This window comes from Mus caroli, chromosome 10, assembly GCF_900094665.2.
Source record: "Mus caroli chromosome 10, CAROLI_EIJ_v1.1, whole genome shotgun sequence".
Lineage (NCBI taxonomy): Eukaryota > Metazoa > Chordata > Mammalia > Rodentia > Muridae > Mus > Mus caroli.
In genome coordinates, this window is record NC_034579.1 from 20,796,591 (window position 1) to 20,818,782 (window position 22,192).

A 22,192-nucleotide genomic window follows, 5' to 3' on the forward strand; every position below is an offset into this window, starting at 1 on the left:
TGTCAGCAATGGTTGCGATTAAATCAGGGTTGGCTGTGAAGAAAGCTTTAATTAGGACTAGAAAAATGTGCTTATTTTTCTGCAAATTGCCTCAATTGGACGAAGAAGAGTAGATAAACTAGTCCAGCCAGTTACTTTCAGTCTTTAAAGGAGACAGTGCCTTCAGCTCAGACAGTCAGAGCTAGGGTTTGTCATGATTTTTCCACTCTAATGCTTCCTGGTTATTTATTCATCCTTCTGGATGGTGATATGGCTTTGTCCTTAAAATGTTGAGACGAATTCACCCGATCCATATCATTTAGTTGGCAGTATTCAGACCGTACTGTTATTGTCTTGCAGTCTCGAATAAAACTCTGCCTTCCCCAAAGGGGTTCAAGGATGGATAGGGGTAGACTTTGCGTCCATCTACAGTTCCTTAATTGCTAGTGAGACTGAATTACTCAAGTCGTTTTTCCTGTTCGTCTGCTAAGACGTTTGTCATTCTATTGTTTATGTATAGAGGTTGATTATCTTAGATCCTAATCTCCATTTGTGATATCTATAATTTGTTTCAATGTGCAATGCAAACGTACTAATAATCTATGATGGGTCTTTTCAACACACATTAGCAGTAATGTAGTCTAATTAAGTTCTTTTGTAATTTTGTTAGTATTGTTCCAAAAAGCCCCAAGGTCATAAAAATATAAGTGAGAAATATGGATTTGCCATTCGTATTTAGGATATGTCAAGCAGCAGGTTAGCTTTGTGTACATTGTGAGTCAGGGATCTAGTCTCTTCTTCATGATGGGGACTAACCATTCTGGCACCAATTGGGCAGTTGGGAGTTTGCCAGATAGTGCACAGGGAAGGAGATTTACACAACAGATCCTCAACTCTGGGCCAGGGAGACCTGTGACACAACGCATAGGTGCACACCGCATTCTAGAGCGCCAGATCCTTCAAAGAAGGGTTAGATCATAATCATACTGTGCCTTTCACAGCTCGCAGCAGACACCAACATGCTCATTAAATACTCAGAGGCAAGAGCCTCGTAAGTCACCATCACCTTCAAGGTCTACCTGCCTTACAGCCAGGAAGATGGATGGATAGTATCATTCCCCTTTTGCCTCCTGCTTGACTTACATCCCAAATATGAGCGGCAAATCCATATTTTGCACTTAGATTTTTGTGACCTTCTGGCTTTTTTTGGAACAACACTAACAAAATTGCAAAAGAACTTAATCGGACTGTATTAATGCTAATGCGTACTCGTTTGAACCATCTGCTTCTCCCTCCTCGGCACTTCGCCGACTGGCCTCAATTGTTATTTCCAACTCCTCCAGGCACAACACATGGCCTTCCTTCTCTCTTCCCACCTTCTAGCATATCTGTAGCATTTCCTCCAAAGTGGCAGAAGTCCACCCTCGCTTTGGGAAGCCTTCAGCAAAACAGAATTCAACCCTTGCGGTGCCCAGCATCAGAATGTTTCTGGTGCTCACTGCTTGCTAGGCTGAAAGCTCACCGGCTTGAGAACAGTGTATGAACTCCACATGGGCATCTTCATAGCTTTGCCGTACCCACTGATATAGTCCCTGTGGTAAAGGAGACAGTGGTCTCTGTTCTTCTGCATCACCCTGGGCCTCCCAAATGGTAAATTTGCTTTCTCCGTCGCTGCCACTAAAATTGAAATCACATAAAACAATTGTGAAATTAGTAAAATTGGTAACCTCCACTGTCTGAGTATGTATCAGGCATTTGGAGGAACGTTTTACAACAACCCTGGGAGATAGGTTATTACCTCATTATGCCCACCACAAAAGTAAAGTTCAGATAAGCAACCAGGCCAACCCAGGTGCTAAGCAAAGATCTGTAGTCTGCCTCCTCCATAGCTTTACTGTTAAGAGCTCTCAAAATATAGTTTAAAAGAAAAAAAGACTCAAAAACAAAAGTGCATTATTTTATAGGCTAAATAACTAAAGAAATATTAGAGTTTTATTAAAAGTATGTCTGCTTTGGTCTGAAAGTTTATGCCTTTTCTAAGTCACACTGAAACTCTGTCCCCCAGGGTGATGGTGTTTGGAGGGATGGCCTTTACGAGATAATTTAGGTCATGACGTGAAACCCTAATAAACGGGATCTGAGCCTTAGAGGTGAGACCCCAGAGAGATTTTTATTGATGTCTGCTCTGCGAGGTAAGAATGAGACAGCATGGAATCTGCTGGCGCCTTGACGTTGGACTCAGTTTCCAGAACTCTGTGAAGTCAACTTCTGTTGCAAAGTCACCCTCTATCTGTCTGGGCAGGGGCTGATGGCTTCTACCCTCTGTCTACATAACTATGTATCTATGTATCTACCTACCAGCCCACCTACCTATATCATCTATTTCTATTTATGTGCAAGTTGTTAATATAACTCAACCAAAACAGCTTGACAATATCATTCATATACATGTATATACATATATATATGTATATATAATAAAGTATTACATACTTATATATGTATATATAAATAAATTTGAACTGAGCATATGCAAGCTTTTTTTCTTATCATTCATCCCCAAACAGTGTCCTATAATCATTATTCTTACAACATTTATGTTATATTGGATATTATAAGTAATTTTAAAATAATTTAAAGTTTATGGGAGACATAGATGCCACATGCACATACAACACCTATTTATATAAGGGACTCTAGCATCCTCAGATGTGGGGTATCTACAAGAGGTCCAAGAATAATCCTCTATAGATATTAAGAATGCCTGGGCCGGGCGGTGGTGGCGCACACCTTTAATCCCAGCACTTGGGAGGCAGAGGCAGGCGGATTTCTGAGTTCAAGGCCAGCCTGGTCTACAAAGTGAGTTAGTTCCAGGACAGCCAGGGCTATACAGAGAAACCCTGTCTGGAAAAAACCAAAAAAAAAAAAAAAAAAATTCCTGGATCCCTATCTACAAAAGACTCAACTGAAGCATTATGAATTCAATACAAAATGGTCCTAATAATGCAGGGAAACACTTGTAAATTCTCTCCATGGACTTTACAACTGCGTGAGGTGGGTCCAAGTACTTCGGATGGAGAGATGGAGGCACAGTGAAAGGAAATGATTGGGCCCAGATTTGGCACAGGACAGCCACAGAGGTCAGGTACAAGCCCAGCATTTTAATCTGTTCATATCTTTGACAGGGACTAGCAGACGCAGATGCACCCCAGCACTGTAACCCTAAGCCTAGCCCTAACCCTAAGCCTACTCTGCTCTTAGAACTCTGGGTTTGCTTGCTTGTTCCTCCTTTATATTGCCCATAAAATCTACATTCAAGAGTCTTCATGAGTTCAGTCTGGGAAATCTCCAAAGGGCGGTGTTGCGTATTATTAGCTCTCACCATCACATTACTACCGACTCACCCTCTCCTTTGCTGAGATTTAGCCTTCTGTTTGCTTGCTCTTCTAGACCAGATGTCTAGAAAAGAGAGAGAAGAGAACTGATAAGTCAGTGTAAAAAAACAAAACAAAACAGAGGGATTTCTGCCCCATTGTGTGTGTGTGTGTGTGTGTGTGTGTGGTGTGTTTGCAGAGATATTGTTAATGGGAACAAGCATCCTGACCATCGCTGGAATTAAATTGGGATGAGTGCATCCCAATGCTTCTCAGACTTTTCTGTGATTATAGTTTCCTTAAGGACTTGTTAAAATTCACGTTCTGACTGAGCAAGTCTGGGGTATGGCCTGAAATTAATTATGCATGTCTTTCTGACTGAGAAGAGATATATAAGCAGGTTCTAAGACCACATTTTGAACAGCAAGAGGCACGCTTTACAGAGAGGGATGCTGGGATTGTATTCAGATAGACTAGGCTTGAAAGACCTTGACTAGTATATCTGACTTCTCTTGGGCCCCTTCTATCTCCACAATGTGGAACAAGTCACCCATGTTATGTTATTCACGATTTTTTATGGCAGCTCTACTGAGGCTATCTGGAACAGTATGTAGGAACTCTCCATCTGAAGTTAAATGCAAAGAGAAGAACGCCACAACCCTAGGAGGAGATTCTCCTGTGGACGTGAGAAGCTTCACTGGACTTTCTGTCCTCTAAAGTCTTCACCCACGCTGTAAGGAACAATTCCTACATGTACCCCTAATAGTGTAAGTTACTCTTCTGAGTCTTTGCCTTTGTGTCTCTTCCTAGCAGTGAAACGTAACCTTATCAAGAGTCTCCTAGGATCTGAAGCCCTCCTTCTGGACTCAGCCCAGGGCTTAATCTGTTAAAAGGACTGGCCCAGCACACACTGCCATTTTTTTGCAGTGTTCACTTGCCTCCTGCTGGATTCTATACCACTGCTCAACAAATGCCATGCAGCACATACCACTGCGTGTGCCTAAAACCAGATTATAATCCCTGCCCCCTTTATTCTAAGTAGCTGAGGATGATCGTCTGATTTTACTGTAAGAAAGGGGTTTAAAAGGGAACTTGAAGAGCACCAAGATTGATAATTTGAATGGTTAAAGAAAGTTCAACACACACACTTACTTGAATAGTGTACACACCATAATGTCTCACTTCCTGATAAAGTTCAGAGAAACCATATACAATTACTCAGTAAGTAAGATGGCGCCTTTACATTCTTGTAAAGACATGAAATTGTCACTCACATTCTGTAGTGCAGGGCATGAGCAGTCTAGTGGGTCTGTAGGCAGTGGAGTAGTAAAACCACAGGCAGCAGGCGTTGACAATTCTCCTGCATGTGATGGCTTGTAAAACGGTGTCTTGAGAAGATGATTCAGGCTGCCGTGAGTACCGTTGTTTGGTGCTGGTTCAATGTGCAGAAGATCTGTTAAAAAAAAAAAAAAAGTTCCATATAGCTTGGAAATGGAAAGCAACAATGAATGACTTTGTGGGATATGAATAACAAAACCACCCAAAGTGTAATGCCTGCTATCAATTCTGCCACCTGTAGATTTGTTTCCAGATGTGACGTAGCTGAGTTTCATTTCCCAAAGTCCCCAGCCTCTTGTCTGTCTACACTGGGATCATCTCCATGATGAATCTGCATGAACTTCTACATCTATTTTTAAGCTACATTGCTTAAATGATCACCTTGCCACCTAAGCGTGCCATGAGTGTTAAGATGCTATCCTCTTCCTTGTTTGTTGGTATTGTTGAGACAGGCTCTAACTATGTAGCCATGGCTGGCTTGGAATTGGTTGTATAGATCAGGGTGGCCTGGAACTCTAGAGATCCATCTGCCTCTCCCTCCCTAGTGCTAGGATTAAAAGGCATAAACCACAATACTTGTAATTACAAAACCGTGTTCTTTGGGCTTGAGAGATGACTCGATGGTTAGAAGCATTGTTGCTCTTGCAGAAGATCCTAATTTAATTTTCAGCATCCATGTCACTGCTCCTAGATGCCTGTGACTCCAGTTAATTACACACACACACACACACACACACACACGGCATAATAAAAACATTAAAGCAGTAAATTTCATTCTTTATTTACAGAACATTTTCTATTTTTCCTATAAAAACAAATTATATTAAATATTTTATAGGCATTATCTTTTTAGAAGCTCTGAATAATTGCAGGGTCATATGAAACTATGCCTAACTGACACTTTTTTGCTGGAGAGGGACTCTTTCTCGGGTCTAGTTAACTAGCTTTGGTGAGACAAATAAGGGCAAACCATCTTTTCCTGAGGCACTGGGCGGGTGCCTACTGTCAAATCTGTTAAAAATCACTATTAGTATGGATAATAACCCCTTCACTTTTGTTTAAATGAACAAAGAATCAGGGAGGAAGGGGCCACACAGCTCCCGGTTAGCAGTGTTGGACCATCTGTTGCCATCCTTTCTGCCTTGAACATAAGAACTCAATCTGACAGCACTTATCTCAAACACTCTGCAGATGCCCTTCCTGCCAAAGACTGGAGCAAATTTCCTGGGCTCCTGAAGGCAGAGCGGAAGCCACGGCTGTTTGAAGATACTTCCTAATGGACTTTGTGTAGTCCCAACCCACAGTCATCCACACCTGGGTCAGAGAGGCGCCACTTCCCTTGCTATCTACCAGGGAGAACTCCATGACTAACTAGGTCAACAATTGGTAAGGTGCACAAGTCTCAAAAATTGTGATTGGTTCTAAGAGGTAAGAGGGTATGTCTGTGCTTGGTCCAAACAACCCGCAGGCCAATCAGAGAATGGGCTGGGAGATATCTTCCTGCACTACCTCCCCTGATGTTACAGATTCAGGCCCAATGGAAAGCCTTGGCTTGCATGAATAGTCTTGTAGATCTATTGTCAGAACTGCAGGTTGAGCTCGTAGCACAAAGTGGCTGCAGAGACAATGGCGGAGACAGTGAAAAATTCCAGAAGTGACAGGATGGAAGTGAGTAGTCTACACACACACACACAAGGCTGCAAGCACCTCAAGGCAGGGGAGAGCCGTCAAGAAAGAGAGCTGAAGAAGGCAGCAGCAGTGGTACCCTACCTCCTGAGTGGCCTGTCTAGCTGAGTCCTGGCAGAAGCAGCCGCCTTGAATAGTCTGCCCCCAACCAAGCTGCAGAAGCAACCTGGTCAGAGACGATTAAGGGTGGTGGAGACAGGAAAAGGAGCACGCGGGGAGAGAATGGGCAAGCAATACTGAAGAAAGAGAGACGGCTGTGTGGAGCCAGAGAAGAGAACATTGGGCCTTGGCCATCAAGTGAGTTCCAGGGGACTGTAGCATCTCACAAGCTAGGGTCTCAACCCACGCTTGGTTGAGGACTGTAACATCCCTGTTGCCAAGGGCCATGAGGCTTGGTACCCAAGGCCTGTGTGAGGACTGCAACACCAGAGGGCGCCACTCGCCTCTGTTTTGGCTTAGCTGCTGCTGCTCTTCAAACTGTGGTAGAAACAGAAGCTCTCTAGGAACCAGTGCTTGCCGAGCTGCTTCCTGCCTACCCAGGATTTCCATCTAGGTAGAGCAAAGGAACCCTCAGCTGCAGACAACTGACTGGCAGCATAGGAGAAACAAAGTTCGCTCGCTATAGGGCTCCCCATTAGAACAAAATGAACATCTCCTGGATGGAGCAAGACCTCGCCCAGTGCACAGACTTCGGACTACTGTCTCTCTCTGAGCTACCTCGATTCATTCCTAAAAGCTCTTTGTACCTTAAAGTCCCCAAGATACAGGTGGAGATATGAGCCGGAACCTGCTTTGTCTTCTCATGGCCAGTTTGAATGAACATGCTGCCCTCTACTGCCTTCTTCAACTTGATTTGTCTGTAGCGATCCAGTATCACTAACCTTAGACTCCTGTGCAATAATACTGCCTAAGACCTCCGCGGGTCCTGTGATGGTTTGTATATGCTTGGCCCGGGGTGTGGCCTTGTTGAAGTAGGTGTGTCACTGTAGGCGTAGGTTTTAAGACCCTCATCCTAGCTGCCTGGAGGTTAGCGTTCTGCTAGCAGCCTTCAGATGAAGATGTAGAACTCTCAGCTCTGCCTGCACCATGCCTGCCTGGACTCTGCCATGTTCCTGTCTTGATGATAATGGACTGGACCGCTGAACCTGTAAGCCAGCTCCGATTAAATGTTGTCCTTTATAACACTTGAACCGGTCATGGTGTCTGTTCACAGCAGGAAAACCCAAACTAAGACAGGTCCTATCCAGTCTAACCATCTCAACAAGGCCAGACTCCCTGACAGAGGCCCAGCTATGAGAGTCAAGAATTTAAGTTGTTAAGACTGCAATAAATTCTTTTTAAGGTTTTATTACATGTATGTGTGTATGTATGTGTATATGTATATATGTATGTATGTAGTATGCTTTTATGTACTGTGATGGAGGAGCGGTACCTGTGCCACATCATGCGTGTGAGGATCAGAGGACAATTTGTGGGAATCTGTTCTCAGTTTCTCTCCTCATACCATGTATGTTGCAGGACTGAACTTGCCACCACCTCCACCTGCTGAGATATCTGACCCCACCATCCTTCAAATGGGGACTTTTTGCCAGCAGCAAGATGAAGAAAATCATAGTCTGCACACCTAACTGACAGGGAAATTGCAGCTTCCTCCCTGGATTCTCTAAGCAAATGATCTCTTGATATGGTAGACTAAAGCAAATATATAGAAGACTTGGTTCCTACAACACTAATTCTGTAAAGTTTTTAACACTTAGTATAATAACAAGTTTCTATCTAAATCAGACTTTATTATCCCCCTTAGTTCCAAAAGACTTCTCTTCTCAATTACGTGAAAACACTTTTAAGCTGACTGTGTGTGTCTGTGTGTGCGCGCATACATGCATGTCCACATCTGTGCGTGTATGTGCAAACATATGTGTGTGCGCTTGTGGAGAGCAGAAAATGATATCAGGTTTCTTCTTCAACATCTTTCAAACTTTTTTTGAGACATCATCTCTCAATGAGGCTGAACCAATTGGCTAGACTGGCTGGCCCGTGAGCCCCAGAGACATGCCTGATTCTGTTCCATCAGCAACTGTAACAGAGGACTTAAGCACAGCTACTGATGGGCCCAACTCAGGTGTCCACGCATGTGCAGTAAGCAACTTCCTGGCTGAGATAGCTCCTTGGACTTAGGTGTGCTCATTTTTTTAAAAAAAGTTAGAATTGTTATTTTAATTTTCTAAGTTTTATTAAATTATTCTATCTGGGTTTCCTAGAATACAAGTTTTATCATTATTAGTAAAACAAAAGGCATCACACGTGTGACTGGAAAGCTCTGAATTAAACTTTTTTCTTATCTCTCTGCTTCCCATCTCCTTAACACAGAGCCTAGCCTTCAATTTATCCCCAATTTCAGCTTATAAGTCTACTGCAAACTCCACACCTTTGCTGTGAGTTGACTTAAACATACTCACCACACAGTAGATTATAGACTTCAATATTTTCAAATGGTTCGATAACAGTCTTCTCTATAAAGCTGGGTCCATGTGCCAAAAAGATTGCCTATGTGGTAAGAATTATATTATTATTAAAAGACATCTGAGTCGGGCGTGGTGGCGCACACCTTTAATCCCAGCACTCGGGAGGCAGACGCAGGCAGATTTCTGAGTTCGAGGCCAGTCTGGTATAGAGTGAGTTCCAGGACAGCCAGGGCTATACAGAGAAGCCCTGTCTCCAAAAAACNCTGGTATAGAGTGAGTTCCAGGACAGCCAGGGCTATACAGAGAAGCCCTGTCTTCAAAATACCAAAAAAAAAAAAAAAAAAAAGACATCTGGCTCACAAAGTTTAGGAAGAGACACACATTTCCATTCTGGGACGACCTCCCATTTGTTCCTTAGGCCTCTTTAAGAATTTCTTTTAGGGATAAGAAATGTGTCTTAAAACAGCCTCTACCTGTGACCTGCACCAATCGCCCTCAGCTGGGGTCCAAGATGTGTTTGCCTCTGTCTTAACAGAGTATAATAATGCATGAGGGGAAATACTGATGCTTTGAGCATTGAACACTGGCTAAGTTCCTAACTCCTCTTTTCTCTGGCACCTCTTCACTACTTACGGGATAAAGAGACCCGAGTGTTTGATTCATATTTAATTAATCAATTCTAACTTGACATTATTTAACAGATCTCGTCATTTAAGACTGCAGATAACTAAAGCAACAATTAATGGTGTAACCAAAACAATTGATTTTTTAAAAGCAGGGAAATCAGGTTGCAGAAACCACAGGCTTTGCTCTGGAGGAAGAGTGTGAGCTTAGCTTTCTATCATGGCTCCTCTCCACGGTCCCTTTCCTGGGCTCCAGAGCTCCACAAACCCCTCCTGTCCTTCCTCACTATCAATCGCCAACTTCTATGTCTCCTTGCTTGTCACTGTTCTCTCCACGCCTTCCTCAAGTAGAGATGCCCTGCACTGAGTAACTGGTCCTTCTCTGTGTCTGTATTCAACTCCCAAGCACAGAACCTTGTCCTCTCCATTTTAAACAGTTTCTATGCCTGAGACTTGAGCTTTTGTTTCCAGCATAGGCTCTGAACTGCCATTCGACATCTCTTGTTTCACATTTAATATACACTCAGACTTGTGGGCCCAGCTATTCTCTGGCTTTCTCCTTCCAAATCACAACAGCCGTAGTTGAACACCTTCTGGTAGCTTGCCAAAGCTCTTTTGTTCCCAAGAAAGGATGAACTGCAAACTAGGGCCTCTGAGTTGGCTATTTCTTCTGCATGGGACACTCATTGTTCCTCAATATTGGAAAAATTAATTGTTGCACCTTCAAACCTCTGCTTAAATGTCACCCTGGAATTTCCAGTTCTTTCACACTAAATTTGCATAGCACCCTCAAAGGCACCTACCCCAAAGCCTCCCCAGCAGCTCCTTACACTGTCCTGCGTTTCCACTGTGCCCCACAGCCCTCCTCTCCATGCATGTATGCCTGCTGCCGCACAGTCCTTTCCTCTCTCACTGTTGACTTGTTTCTGTTTAAAATCTGCAGTAATTTACCTCCATGCTCTTGAACTCATTGTTGTAACCATGTGTTCCTCCACCACAGTTGGAACTCCCTTTGCTCCTGCAAAAAGACAACATTGTTATACACTGGTCTGCACATGGGACGTGAGATGTTATTCTAAGTCAAGCTTTAGATTTAGATTATATACCGATATGTATATGTATATCTATTTACATGCTCAGATTCACAACCATTGATAAACAGAAAACCAAAGAGGAGGACAAAGAGAACAAGACCTTTAGCTTTTACAAGGAGAATTCAAAGATGGCAAAGAAAGAACACTAATGTGAATGATTCAAAGGTTTCACCTTCAGGGTAGGTGGAAATGGCTCAGCAGATAGAGGCACTTGCCACCTAGCCTGAACTCAGGTTAGTCACCAACTCCTGAAAACTGACCTCTGCCTCCACACGCATGCCATGGCCTATGTGTCCACACATACATAGACAAAAACAAACAAAACATGAAATACAATAGACAGTTTGTAAGATTTCATCTTCAAACTCACTTTTGTCCATCAAGCTCAATATGATTGAGAATTCAGTAATTTAGCAATAAGGCTTTGGTACCTGGGGAAATAGTAACTTCTGATCTATAGCAGAGAAGTCTAGAAGAATAATAAAAAGCCCATGATCAGGCTGGAGAGATGGCTCAAAGGTTAAGAGCACTGACTGCTCTTCCAGAGGTCCTGAGTTCAATTCCCAGCAACCACATGGTGGCTCACAACCATATGTAATGGGATCAAATGCCCTCTTCTAGTGTGTGTCTGAAGTATACAATAGTATAATGTACTCATATACATAAAATAAATAAATAAATCTTTTTTAAAAGTATTTATTTATTTTATGTATGTGAGTACACTCTAGCTGTACAGATGGTTGTGAGCCATCATGTGGTTGCTGGGAGTTGAACTCAGGACTTCTGCTAACTCCAACAATGCTCGCTCTGGGCCCCGTTAAGCTCTGGCCCAAAGATTTATTTATTGTTATTATGTAAGTACACTGTAGCTGTCTTCAGATACCACAGAGAGGGCAATATATATATATATATATATATATATATATATATATATATACACACACACACATATACAATATATAATACATATATATCGCATAACTAATGTCATCATCCCCGAGCTCCACCACTTCCCTGTGACTGCCATAACCCTGAATACACTCTTCAGAGAGCAGTTTCTGTCATGATTTCAAGGCAGTGGAACCCACCAGTGATGGATGGCTCCTCCCATCCTGGAATCTCTTCTCTACCCTTACGTGCTTTGCAACTGTGCAGAGCTAAAGAAGCCCATCTTATATTACACAGGGCTCTCAGCGAGAGACATTTCCCAGCAAAGAAAGTGAGCCCATTACTTCTTACTTAGCAGCAGGACTTGATTTCTACTCCTGGAGCCTTGTATAGTTGTGCCTGACTGACTGCCCATGGTAATCTTCTGTGCACAACACTCTGCCAAGCCCTCCCTGAGTCTTCTGAACCCAAGTAAAGAGCCATGCTCCCAGAAGTCTTCTCCTGTGTTCCCTGACAACCCTTGTGTGACCCATCATTTTTGTATCCTTGAATCCTGTACTTGGGTCTAACAGCAGTTATGCTAATTTTATCTGCCTTGTCACACACCTCAGGTGAGTGCTTACATACCCCTGTTTATCATTGCTAGTTTTTAGACAGGTACTGGTGTGTACTTGACAGCTACCATTGTAACAGAAAAAAGCTGACACTCATGCTCCCCAAAAGTCGCTTTAAAAAGTCCTCAGTTGGGCTGGTGAGATGGCTCAGTGGGTAAGAGCACCCAACTGCTCCTCCGAAGGTCTGGAGTTCAAATCCCAGCAACCACATGGTGGCTCACAACCATCCGTAACAAGATCTGACTCCCTCTTCTGGAGTGTCTGAAGACAGCTACAGTGTACTTACATATAATAAATAAATAAATAAATAAATAAATAAATCTTTAAAAAAAAATCCTCAGTTACTGTTGTAGAAATAATTTAATCACAATCTAGGGTTTCTCCCCTGCCTCTGATCATTCAGTTCCTGGATAAAAAAACCACACAACTGGATAAAAGACAACATATATCCAAATGCATTGCACACCACACACATACAGTCAATTACAAAGTTTACTAAACAAAGGAAAAGCACTTGATAGGCAAAAGGTTAGGTTTTTTTTTTTTTTCCAACAAGAATATTACCAAAAAAGAAGTGCTGAGTTAGCAGGAAGAGGCCAAAGAAATGTCAGGGTCAGAGAAGTTTACCCCTAACAACAGGGGTTCGGAGGTGGGGTGGGAGAGAGCTTAAGGAGCTCACAGCCAGAGGTGTCTGCTGGGAGCCTATGGGGAGACACAAACCTGAAACCCAGCCATTGCCGATCCACCATGAGATGAGCTTTGTCAATTCTGACATTTTTGGCGTAGTGCAGTCGTTTCGGCAAATCAGGGGTCAAGTAGGGTTTAAAGTGTTGATCAGGTTTTCGACACTGAAAAAACATACAAGCATTTCTCCCATGGCACATCAAATACGCAGACTACCTTTTAAAACTTCAACATAAGGCAAGCACTTAAGCAAGTTTTAGAAGAAAGTGGATTCGGGCAGGAGCAGTGAAGGCTCAGCAGTGACAAGCACTGACTGTGCCTGCCAAGGACCTGGGTTCAGTTCCCAGCTCCCACATGGTGGCTCACAACCACCTATAACTCCATTCCAGGGGATCCCATACCCTCTTGTGGCTTCCTCAGGATCCTGCAAGCACATGCACAATCAACTCATTTAGGAACACATGCACATTAATTAAAAATAAATAAATGAAATTTCAAAATAAGTAGCTTTAAGATTAGCTAATTAACTAGCAATATTACCCTATTATCCACATGACCAAATATAGTAATCATAGTTATCATTACTACAGTCATTATGACAAAACTTAAATATTGACTGTTTGAGGTCTCTCTTATGTTAGTACTCATGGGTATTTATCTGAAATCTCCACAAATTTCTCCTCCCTTTTTTTTAAAATGGAAAATGAGGTATGTGTAGATTTAAAGTGAGATTTATATATTTTAGTAGATATATAAAATAGATTTATATATGTTAGTAGATATGAACACATATACAAATTAGTTTAATAATACCAAAAATTCAATCAAAAAGGTTGTCTAACCTTAAGCAGATTGAGTGTATATATATATATATATATACTCCTCTATTTGTGAAGAGTTCATGGATTCATCAAAAATAAGTAAAATTTTATTCAAAAAAATTTCAATAATTGCTATTTTAAAACTTTAAAAATGAAAACCACACTAGTATCTATTTGTGTAACATAAAAATTAAGAAATGAGAAATAGTTACAATGGAACTTTCATAAACTCAGGAGAAATAAAACGGGGGAAAAAACATAAGCAAGAATGTAAGAAAATGAAAACTCCTCTCAGTCTTGTTCTCACAGACGTCATGCCCTAATATCCCATCTTTATGAGCAAGCTTGTGTCACTATTACCTGGTTGGCAATGTGCAGAGAAAAATGAGGAACTTTGAGACTTGACATAGAAACAAACTTTAAAAGAAATATCAGAATGGGAGAGTGAGGAGAAATTATCGATGAAAGAGGAGAGGAAGTGTCTATGGAACCCTTCTGCCATTTTTTATTCACGGGTTTTCTCCGTGTGCAGCTGAGGCAGATCAAGAGAACCCTGGGATTAGAATGCCTGCTTCAGAAGAAGCAAGGGCTTGTTGTGTTTGAGAATTTGGTGCAAAGCCATCAGATCTAAGGTTTAAATGTGTCTCTCATCATCGTTAGCATTCTGTGGAGGTTCCAGTCCAGTTCTGGCTGAGACTGCACTACTACATTTTCCCAGGGAATAGGGACCACTTCGAGAAAGCAGTCCTTTCTTTGTTCGCAGGCTGTGCAGCTCCACCCTCACCCTGAAACGCAGCCTGCAGTGTGATGCTGTGGACAGGGAGTCTTGGCCAAAAGAACTTCAGCTGCGTACAACTCTTTAAGTGTTGGAACACAGAACAGTAAGTGGATTTTGAGAGTCCAGGTGAAACTTTTTAGTGTGCCTCCCTGTGTGAACACAGCACGTATGCAGTTCACCAGTGCACCAGTAGGGGGAGAGGTTGCTTACACATGGAGGATTTCAGTGCTAGCATCTCATTGAATTTACAATAGGTTCCAGGTGACGTTAACCACTGTGCAGTCTGTGTTTCTTTATCCTGATAGTTTGCTCCATCTTCCAGGGTTTGTTTTTTTTTTTTTCTGAATTCTGGCCACCCATACTTACAACAATTTAGTGTCATTCCTAGCAATAATAAACTCATAAATTCTAAGCAATAGGAATATATCTGCCACTGTACTTTAAATACAATATTAATACATTAATAGATCTTAAACATAGACATATGTCGTAAAATGTTCTAAAATAGACTTACACTGAGGTTCCTGACAATCTCTTCAGAATTAACTGTTTCAAAACAAAAAGATAAATCACATTACACATAAATCACACCAAAAAAAAATGTGCATAGTTATAGCAGCTTTGACCCACACATTTATTTACCAATAATTGTCATCTTGGATAATTGAATAAAAATTATTTAAATAAGAAAATTACTTTAGAATTAGAGCCTGGAATACAGTATAGTTTTTGCCCAGCAGTTTGAGAGAGCAGCACGGACCATGTATTCCGAAACTCGGGATGTCTCAAGTGCTTCTGTGTGGTTTCTCCAAAAAGCCAAAAAGGAGGCTATGGTCTCAACATGCTCTTGGAATGTGGTAGCATTGGCTACTTTCTCAACGTTTCCTCCTTCCTCCTTCATACTTACACGTAAAGAAGTCCTGAGGTATATTACGAGTCCTGATTCGAGGGGCAGGTCCTTGATACATATAGAAGTTTATTTTAGGAAAATAATCTGTCATGTATTCCACTCTATCACAGGAGGTCTGGTCCATTCCTGAATTAAAATAAAAATAAAATAAAAACCTCGTTGGATGTGGATAAAGGATAACAGTTTGGTATTGTCAGATATTTTATGTTACACATCTCAGACACAGGCAAACTGAAAATCCATACAATTTAATTCATTATTATTCTTTAAATGGTAGAACTTGAAAATGGAGGTAGTGGATGAGAAGAGCCATGTTCATGGAGTGAGACTCAGCAGGGAGCACAGATGATTATTCATTTAATACCAATGAATTAAAGGATCCGAAACAGCAGGCAAAGACATAGGAAATCATTTTAGAGGCTTTAAACACACAAGGCAGTGGGAATCGATGGGGCAAGGTTCATGTGTGTGAATGCACGGCCTGCCTGCAGGAAGGGGGTGTGCCTTACTGCACTATTTAGTACAAGAGTTCACCTCGAGCTGGGAAACAAGAGGCTAGGGGGCTTCTGTAGACAAGAACAATGCTAAGCGCACACCTGCCCACAGGAGCTTGGTAAGGCTCGCACATGCAGGGAAGCGCAGCAGCTGGAAAGCACAGCCAACTGCTGCAAAGAAGTCACTGCTGAAAGGCAGCCTGAAGAAGCACTTTGAAGCCCCAGTGGACCACATTTTTGTGAGCTACTATTAACTCTATTTCACAGGAAAAAAAAAAAAAACATGTGGACAGACATTCAGGACTATTAAATAATTAAAGTGGAAACTTTAGACCTTCCCCCCGACCCCATGAACCTAACACAAAATCCATTTTTTGTGTCTTCAGTAGCATCTATATCTAGACATTCAGGTATTTAAAATAGCACTGCCATTTTTGCATTATCTTTGGAGGGAAAATAGAATCGATGATTAAAATGTAGTTTTAAAAACCCACCATACCATGATCAGCCAGAACGATTATATTGACACAGTTGTGTAAATCCCTCTGTTTCAGACCCTCCATCAACATTCCGAAGGCATTGTCAACTGACTGCAAGGCTTTAATTACCTAAGAGAGAAGGAACGGAGGGTTAAAACCACCGTCATTTCAGGTTGTTTCAGCTCACTGAATAATTACCCAATCAGGCAAAAAAAAAAACCAAAAAAACAAACAAACAAACAAAAAAAAAACATTTTCAGATAGCTTGTTACCATTAACAAAGAAAATCAAATTGTAAATTCAACCATTCATACTACACAGCCATGGTTTTGTATGTAAGCATCTCACCCTTTCTGGGTAAAAACAAGAGGACAGGAAGCTACAGAGATATCAAGTTATATAAACAATGCTTGTCTCTGACTAGTGAATTGGGGTTCATTTTCATTTAACTGTTTATAAGTCTGTGTTTCATGATTTTTCTCTACTTTATCGATATTATACATTGAAATGACCTAAAGTTTGCTGAACTTTCAAAGTTGTAGTTTTTCAGTGTGTTCTTAGTGACATGGTGAATATCACAGTCAAGGATTAGAGAAATGTGTTGTCTCTCTTAACTTTTACTGCAACTATTTGTTATCTTTGTTTTCTTCTTTAGAGACAGAATTTTACAAATCAGGTAGAGCTAAAGACATCAGTGTATTATCATATGAAATCTTCAGTGAACCCAGTCCTGGGTGTGGCTTGTGCAGTTGGAATGTCCTCTTGTAAAGGCTTAGCATGCCAAGGGCCCCACACTTACTAAGAGACAAAGAATGGAACCCAACCCATGACCTTTCTTAAACTAATCTATCACTAAGTCCAAGACTCTCACCTGACTCTTGGTCTCAGAGTGTTACAGTCAAGTCTGTCCACCCTGTGGCATGTACCAGTGTCCCGTTCCCCATCGCCATTCTATCCTACCCTCCCAAACACACCAAGAGTCAGTTCTGCTCTTCTCTTCCCCCAGCACCTGATACCCTGCGGCCACTGGACATCCCGTGGTGAAAACCATATGCCCTAACTCTCCACACTGCTAACCAGCCTTGGCATCTTTTAGGAGTTTATAGTCCACGGAAGGAGAAAGCAAGCAGCGTTGGGAATGATACTATGAAAAGGATAGAGTAGTTATGGTGTGGTTTGGATGGAGAAAGCTCAGCTTCTCTTTGCACTGCAGACAGACACAGGGCACTGGGAGCTTCCAAGGATCCAGCTGCCTGGAAGCTCTACACAGGAAGCTCTACACAGGAATACTTTCCCAAAGGCCCACCATCCCCTCAGATGAAATCTACCTCCGTATGTTTCTCTACAGTAGTGCTCTCCCAGACTCTGGGCATTGTCAGCACTGAAGCCCGCCTGTGCCTAATGTGCTTTCCAGGATGACTTGGTCCCCTCCTGACTTTGTATTCTACTGAAGATGTATATAGTGATTCCTTACCGGATAATGAGTAACGTGTGACTCTTACTGAGGTCTGAAGGCCAGTCTGCAGGGTATGACTGTGTGTGAAGAAAAGAGGGAGGGAGAGGGAGAGGGGGAGGGGGAGGGAAAAGGAGAGGGAGAGTAGAGGAAAGAAGGAAGAGAAAGAAAAAGGAGAGGAGGAGGGAGGAAGAACAGGAGGCGGCAGGCAGAGTGGGTGAGAAAAGGGGAAGAATCAGAGGAATGGGAGGGGAATAGGGAGGAGAAGGAAGGGAAGAGGGAGGAAGGGGAAAGACAAGAGGGAGGAGGGGAGAGCCGGGTGGAGGAGGAGAGGAAGAAAGGAGAGAAAGGGTAAAAAAGGGAAAGAAAGTTTCTGGACTCCCATGGCTTCCTCACTGGCCAAATCCCAGCGGCCTCTAAATCATTTCACACAGCTCTTTCAAGTGTAATGTTCCATTGTGTATTAGCTAAATCTCATTCTTAAAGGCTTTATTACATTTTTTTAAATGAGCTTTTTAAAAAAAAAAGTTAGATGATGTTAAGTCTTTCTTTATTTGTTCAAGATAGTTTTATGTACTACGGCATCGTCTTTTCCATCCCTAGGACTGCCTAGCATATTAGACCCACCAGAAACTCTTCTGTATAGCCAATGAAGATGGGATTTGGTGAGTGAAAAATCTAGAACAAATTAATAAACGTTTAACTTACTGCATGGACCAAAGCACACTAAACTAGCCTTTGTGCTTTTAATTTACAAATGTTGGGAACTTTGAACTAAAATATTATTAAAAATAACGATAATGATAATAATAAAACTGCAAAGCCTTCCAACTATAGCTGTTCGTTTCTCTGTCCATTTTCCTGTTTGCTGTGAGTTTTACGCAGGCGTTGTCCTATCTCTCTTCTGCCATCCCTCCTTACTCTCTCACGTGTCCTCTTCTGTGCTTCCATGCTTCCAATTCCAGCTCCTTCCCTGCTCTCAGTTTTCTGTATGAATTCAATTGCCATTTGCATTTGGCAGAGGGCAGAGATGCACCATCTTCTCCCGTCCCCACCCACCTCACACCCCGTTGATCGGCTGACTGAATCTCAAAATCACACATTCCTCCACTCTTGATACTGGCCTCCTCCCAGGTCCAAGCCTGCCCTCTCTACTAGACTACTGCAGAGACCAATGTTTCTTCCTCATGCCTAATAAAAATGATCTCTCAGTACATACAGGACTGGCCAGTCCACTTTCCTTATAACAATGTCCCAATGCCCAAAGAGATCTGCATGATTGGACGCTAGGCTTTTTTGTAACCTTCTCTCTGGTTCCCAGTGCCCTAATCAGGGATTTGAATTACTATGTACACAGCACTTCAAAGAGTGGACTCAGCACGGAGTAAGTAGCTCACAGCAATAGCCACCTACTATTATCATTCTTTACTATCCTGGTGCTGTCTACTGGGGAAGGGGGCCAGTAGTCTATCTGTATGTGGCCCTTCTGTGTTGTCCTGTAGTATATACTCAGTCTACTGGCCATTGACAAATCCCATTTCCTTTTCATTACTCAGGGGAGAATTTCTAACAGTTGATTTTTAATGTCAACCTGGCACAGATTCCGGAAAGGAAGCCTCACTTGAGGGATTGTCTTGATTGATGTGGGAGGGCCTGCCTTGACAGATGGCTGCCCACCTCAATACAAGGAATTGATTTACCTTGATGTTGTTTCTGACTTTTGGACTCCAGGTGCCTGCCCGAGACTGAGGCATCCCATCCTATAAACTGAGTAGCTGGCTCCCCAGCAAGAGAGCACCAGAATGGGACTATTCCCATGGCGGAGGCACCCAGCTTTAAGGACAGAGCAATCATGGTGCTTGCAGTAACGCAGGTGTAATTAGGCTGCCATTACTATTTTAATGCCTGCATAATAATAGATTCTTCTTGTGTGTGTATAATCTCTATCCCCTTCCTTCTGTTCCTCCAGAGGACCCTGACTACAACCTTCTCCTGGCAAACCACAATCCCACCGACATCTACTGGAACAAGACCTCATACACGCCTCTGAGTGCTCAAGTTCTGCAGCATTTCTCATAATTACTCTTAAAACTTAAAACTAGATACTTTTCAAACTAGATCATAGAAAAGAAAGGGGAAAAAAGTTAAAGGGACCCAGTACAAGTCAGATTCAGAGGCAGATAAATCCAGAGACAGTGTTCCTCCTAAAATGACTAATCTCATCAAACATGCATAGCAATAAACAGACAACAGGTAAACCAGAGAATAAACACTGAGTGGGCCTTGTAGTCAATGAGTTCCTCACCCTCAGAGCCCCGAGAATAAGTGTAACATTTCACAGTGAGTTCAGAACAGTACCAGGAGGCTGAAGAGGTCCACGGAGTGTGGGAGAACTGGCCAGAGCCTTGCTTACATTAGGAACAATTTTGGTTTAAAAAGAAGGAAAATGGACTTCCCTGGTAAATAACAACAAAAGGAGCTGCAAGCAAGCATGCTTACATTGCAGCAGATGGCCAAAGTTAAATGAGGCTCCTCAGGGCATCTCACTCCTGGGAGCTTTTACATTATGGCCAATGGGGGGTGGGAGGGTGGGGTTCAAACCTGAATGCCTTTGTGTGTTGAAAACAGTATTCCAGGACAATGATCCTGTGGGAAAGTTGTATGAGAGTGGCCTTGCTAATGAGGAAATTGATCCGAGTGCCTGAGGTGCTTGGGAACGCCATGAGTGGCAGTGTGTACAGTAGGCACCCAGGACACACCACAGAGACTGGCAAGTGACTTCACTTAAAATGTCCATGTTACAGTGCTGAGTGGCCATGCAGCATCTACCCTTGAGTTTTCAGCATGAGAATTAACAGTGCCTCATCAAAGTCTCCATCGGGTTGCCAATCAAAGGAATTAAGGTATAGATAATTAGGCAGTTATCCTTCCTAGAACTTTTAACAATTTTATGATTGAACTATTAAACTGAAATATTGACTTTAGACTTTTAATTTCTTGGTCTCATGTATTCCTTAAATGTGTGTGTTCAGTAGAGAGTTCTAAAATCCTGTCTTATGTTGTAGGTTAGGCCTAAATGATTTTCCATCTGTTGAGAAACAAACAAACAAACAAACAAAACCAGCAAGAAAACCCCGTCTTACTCCAGCACTGACTGGTCCACTCGAATGCCCTGCAGAATCAGGCTCTTCCACATAGATGGTATAAAAACTGGGTCTACAGGTAAAATTGAAACAAAGGGAGACATGAATAATTTGGGATCATGAGCATGCCTGCCCCCTCCCCCTCCTTATCCAGGCTAGAGGCCAGAAGATCCATTTGGCTTGAGGACATTAGAGTCTCCTAATGAGACGTAAGTGACACCTTTCCAGATAAAAAGCACTACTGTGGCTCAGTTGTGAAACATCTTGTTTTTGTAGCTAAGACCTCTCTTAATGGGCCAGCCCTTTCTACGTGCTAGTGTCTGGCTTTTGACTGACTCTCTGTTCCTCTATCAGCATGTGGCTGCCGATGTGAAGTTTACCTGAAGCTCTCAGTACACTCTGGCTCCTTCAGCCTGGGATCTATCCTCGGAAACAAGAACCAGGGCCTGTCATTCCTGCCCCAGTTCAATATGGTCACGATATCTGTCTGCCTCTGCACCTGTTCTCAGAAATCAATCTTAGGAAATGCCCACTAAAAAGCAAGTGACAATAGCTGCTTTAGTGACACATGCCTGTGTCAACTCCAAACACCACTCTCACCTCCAGGAGGATAGAGTTTACTGTGGAGCCAAATGTGACTGGTCATGGCCGCAGATTTAGTTCACCCCGAATTCTACATTTCAACACAAAAACAGATTGATGGAGCTCTTACAGTCACAGAACAGAGGAGGTCATAAATCAGACACTTTCAAATACATTGATGGGTGGAGGGGGGGGTGGTTACAGCAAAAATGGGGACAACTCTGCTCTCAGCCCTAGAAGTTATCTGATAGTATTCTTAGCTCTTCAGTGGTTGGAAACTAGGGTTTTGTTATGCTAATATATTCTGATTTTCTTTTAACATGTTAGTCACTGGATGTCAGGTCTGATGTAGAGCTGGATAAGGAGTGACTATTTAGAGGGCTATACATGGCTTAAAATAAATTGTAATTTGGCTCTAGACCTGTCCGACTCTCTACAAAGTGCTAATGAGTGAATCAGTCCTAGAGAAGGTTTCAGTTTGCAAGACATTTCTGGAAATGTCTGTCATAACTGCCGTCAGTCTCAGCACTCAGTAGGCCGATTCAGGAGTATTGCAGGAAGTTCAAGGCAGCCTGGTCTATAGAGTGACTTTCAGGCTGGCAGGGCTATGTAACCAAATCTCTCAAACTGCCAGAAGTGGCTGGGAGCAGGAGGCAGGAGAAGTAAGAGGGAAGACAGACAGACAGACAGACAGACAGACAGACAGACAGACAGGGAAGGAAGAAAGGGAGGGAGGGAGGGAGGGAGGGAAGAAAGAGGAAACGTCCCCAGAGGGGTGCTGCATTAA

At 42.4% G+C, this 22,192-nt stretch overlaps 1 protein-coding gene across 1 annotated transcript in view; it reads right to left on the bottom strand.

Moving 5' to 3' along the window:
• Enpp3 (ectonucleotide pyrophosphatase/phosphodiesterase 3) overlaps positions 1-22,192 on the bottom strand; it is a 64,395-nt gene that overhangs the window by 10,600 nt on the left and 31,603 nt on the right. The window contains exons 11-20 of the mRNA XM_021173940.2: positions 20,824-20,896; positions 16,248-16,356; positions 15,252-15,380; positions 14,859-14,890; positions 12,782-12,909; positions 10,417-10,483; positions 8,837-8,924; positions 4,628-4,806; positions 3,384-3,438; positions 1,502-1,656 (exon numbers count right to left, since the gene is read on the bottom strand). Coding sequence (XP_021029599.1) covers positions 1,502-1,656; positions 3,384-3,438; positions 4,628-4,806; positions 8,837-8,924; positions 10,417-10,483; positions 12,782-12,909; positions 14,859-14,890; positions 15,252-15,380; positions 16,248-16,356; positions 20,824-20,896 — 1,015 coding nt within the window. The remainder of the gene's footprint in view (positions 1-1,501; positions 1,657-3,383; positions 3,439-4,627; positions 4,807-8,836; positions 8,925-10,416; positions 10,484-12,781; positions 12,910-14,858; positions 14,891-15,251; positions 15,381-16,247; positions 16,357-20,823; positions 20,897-22,192) is intronic.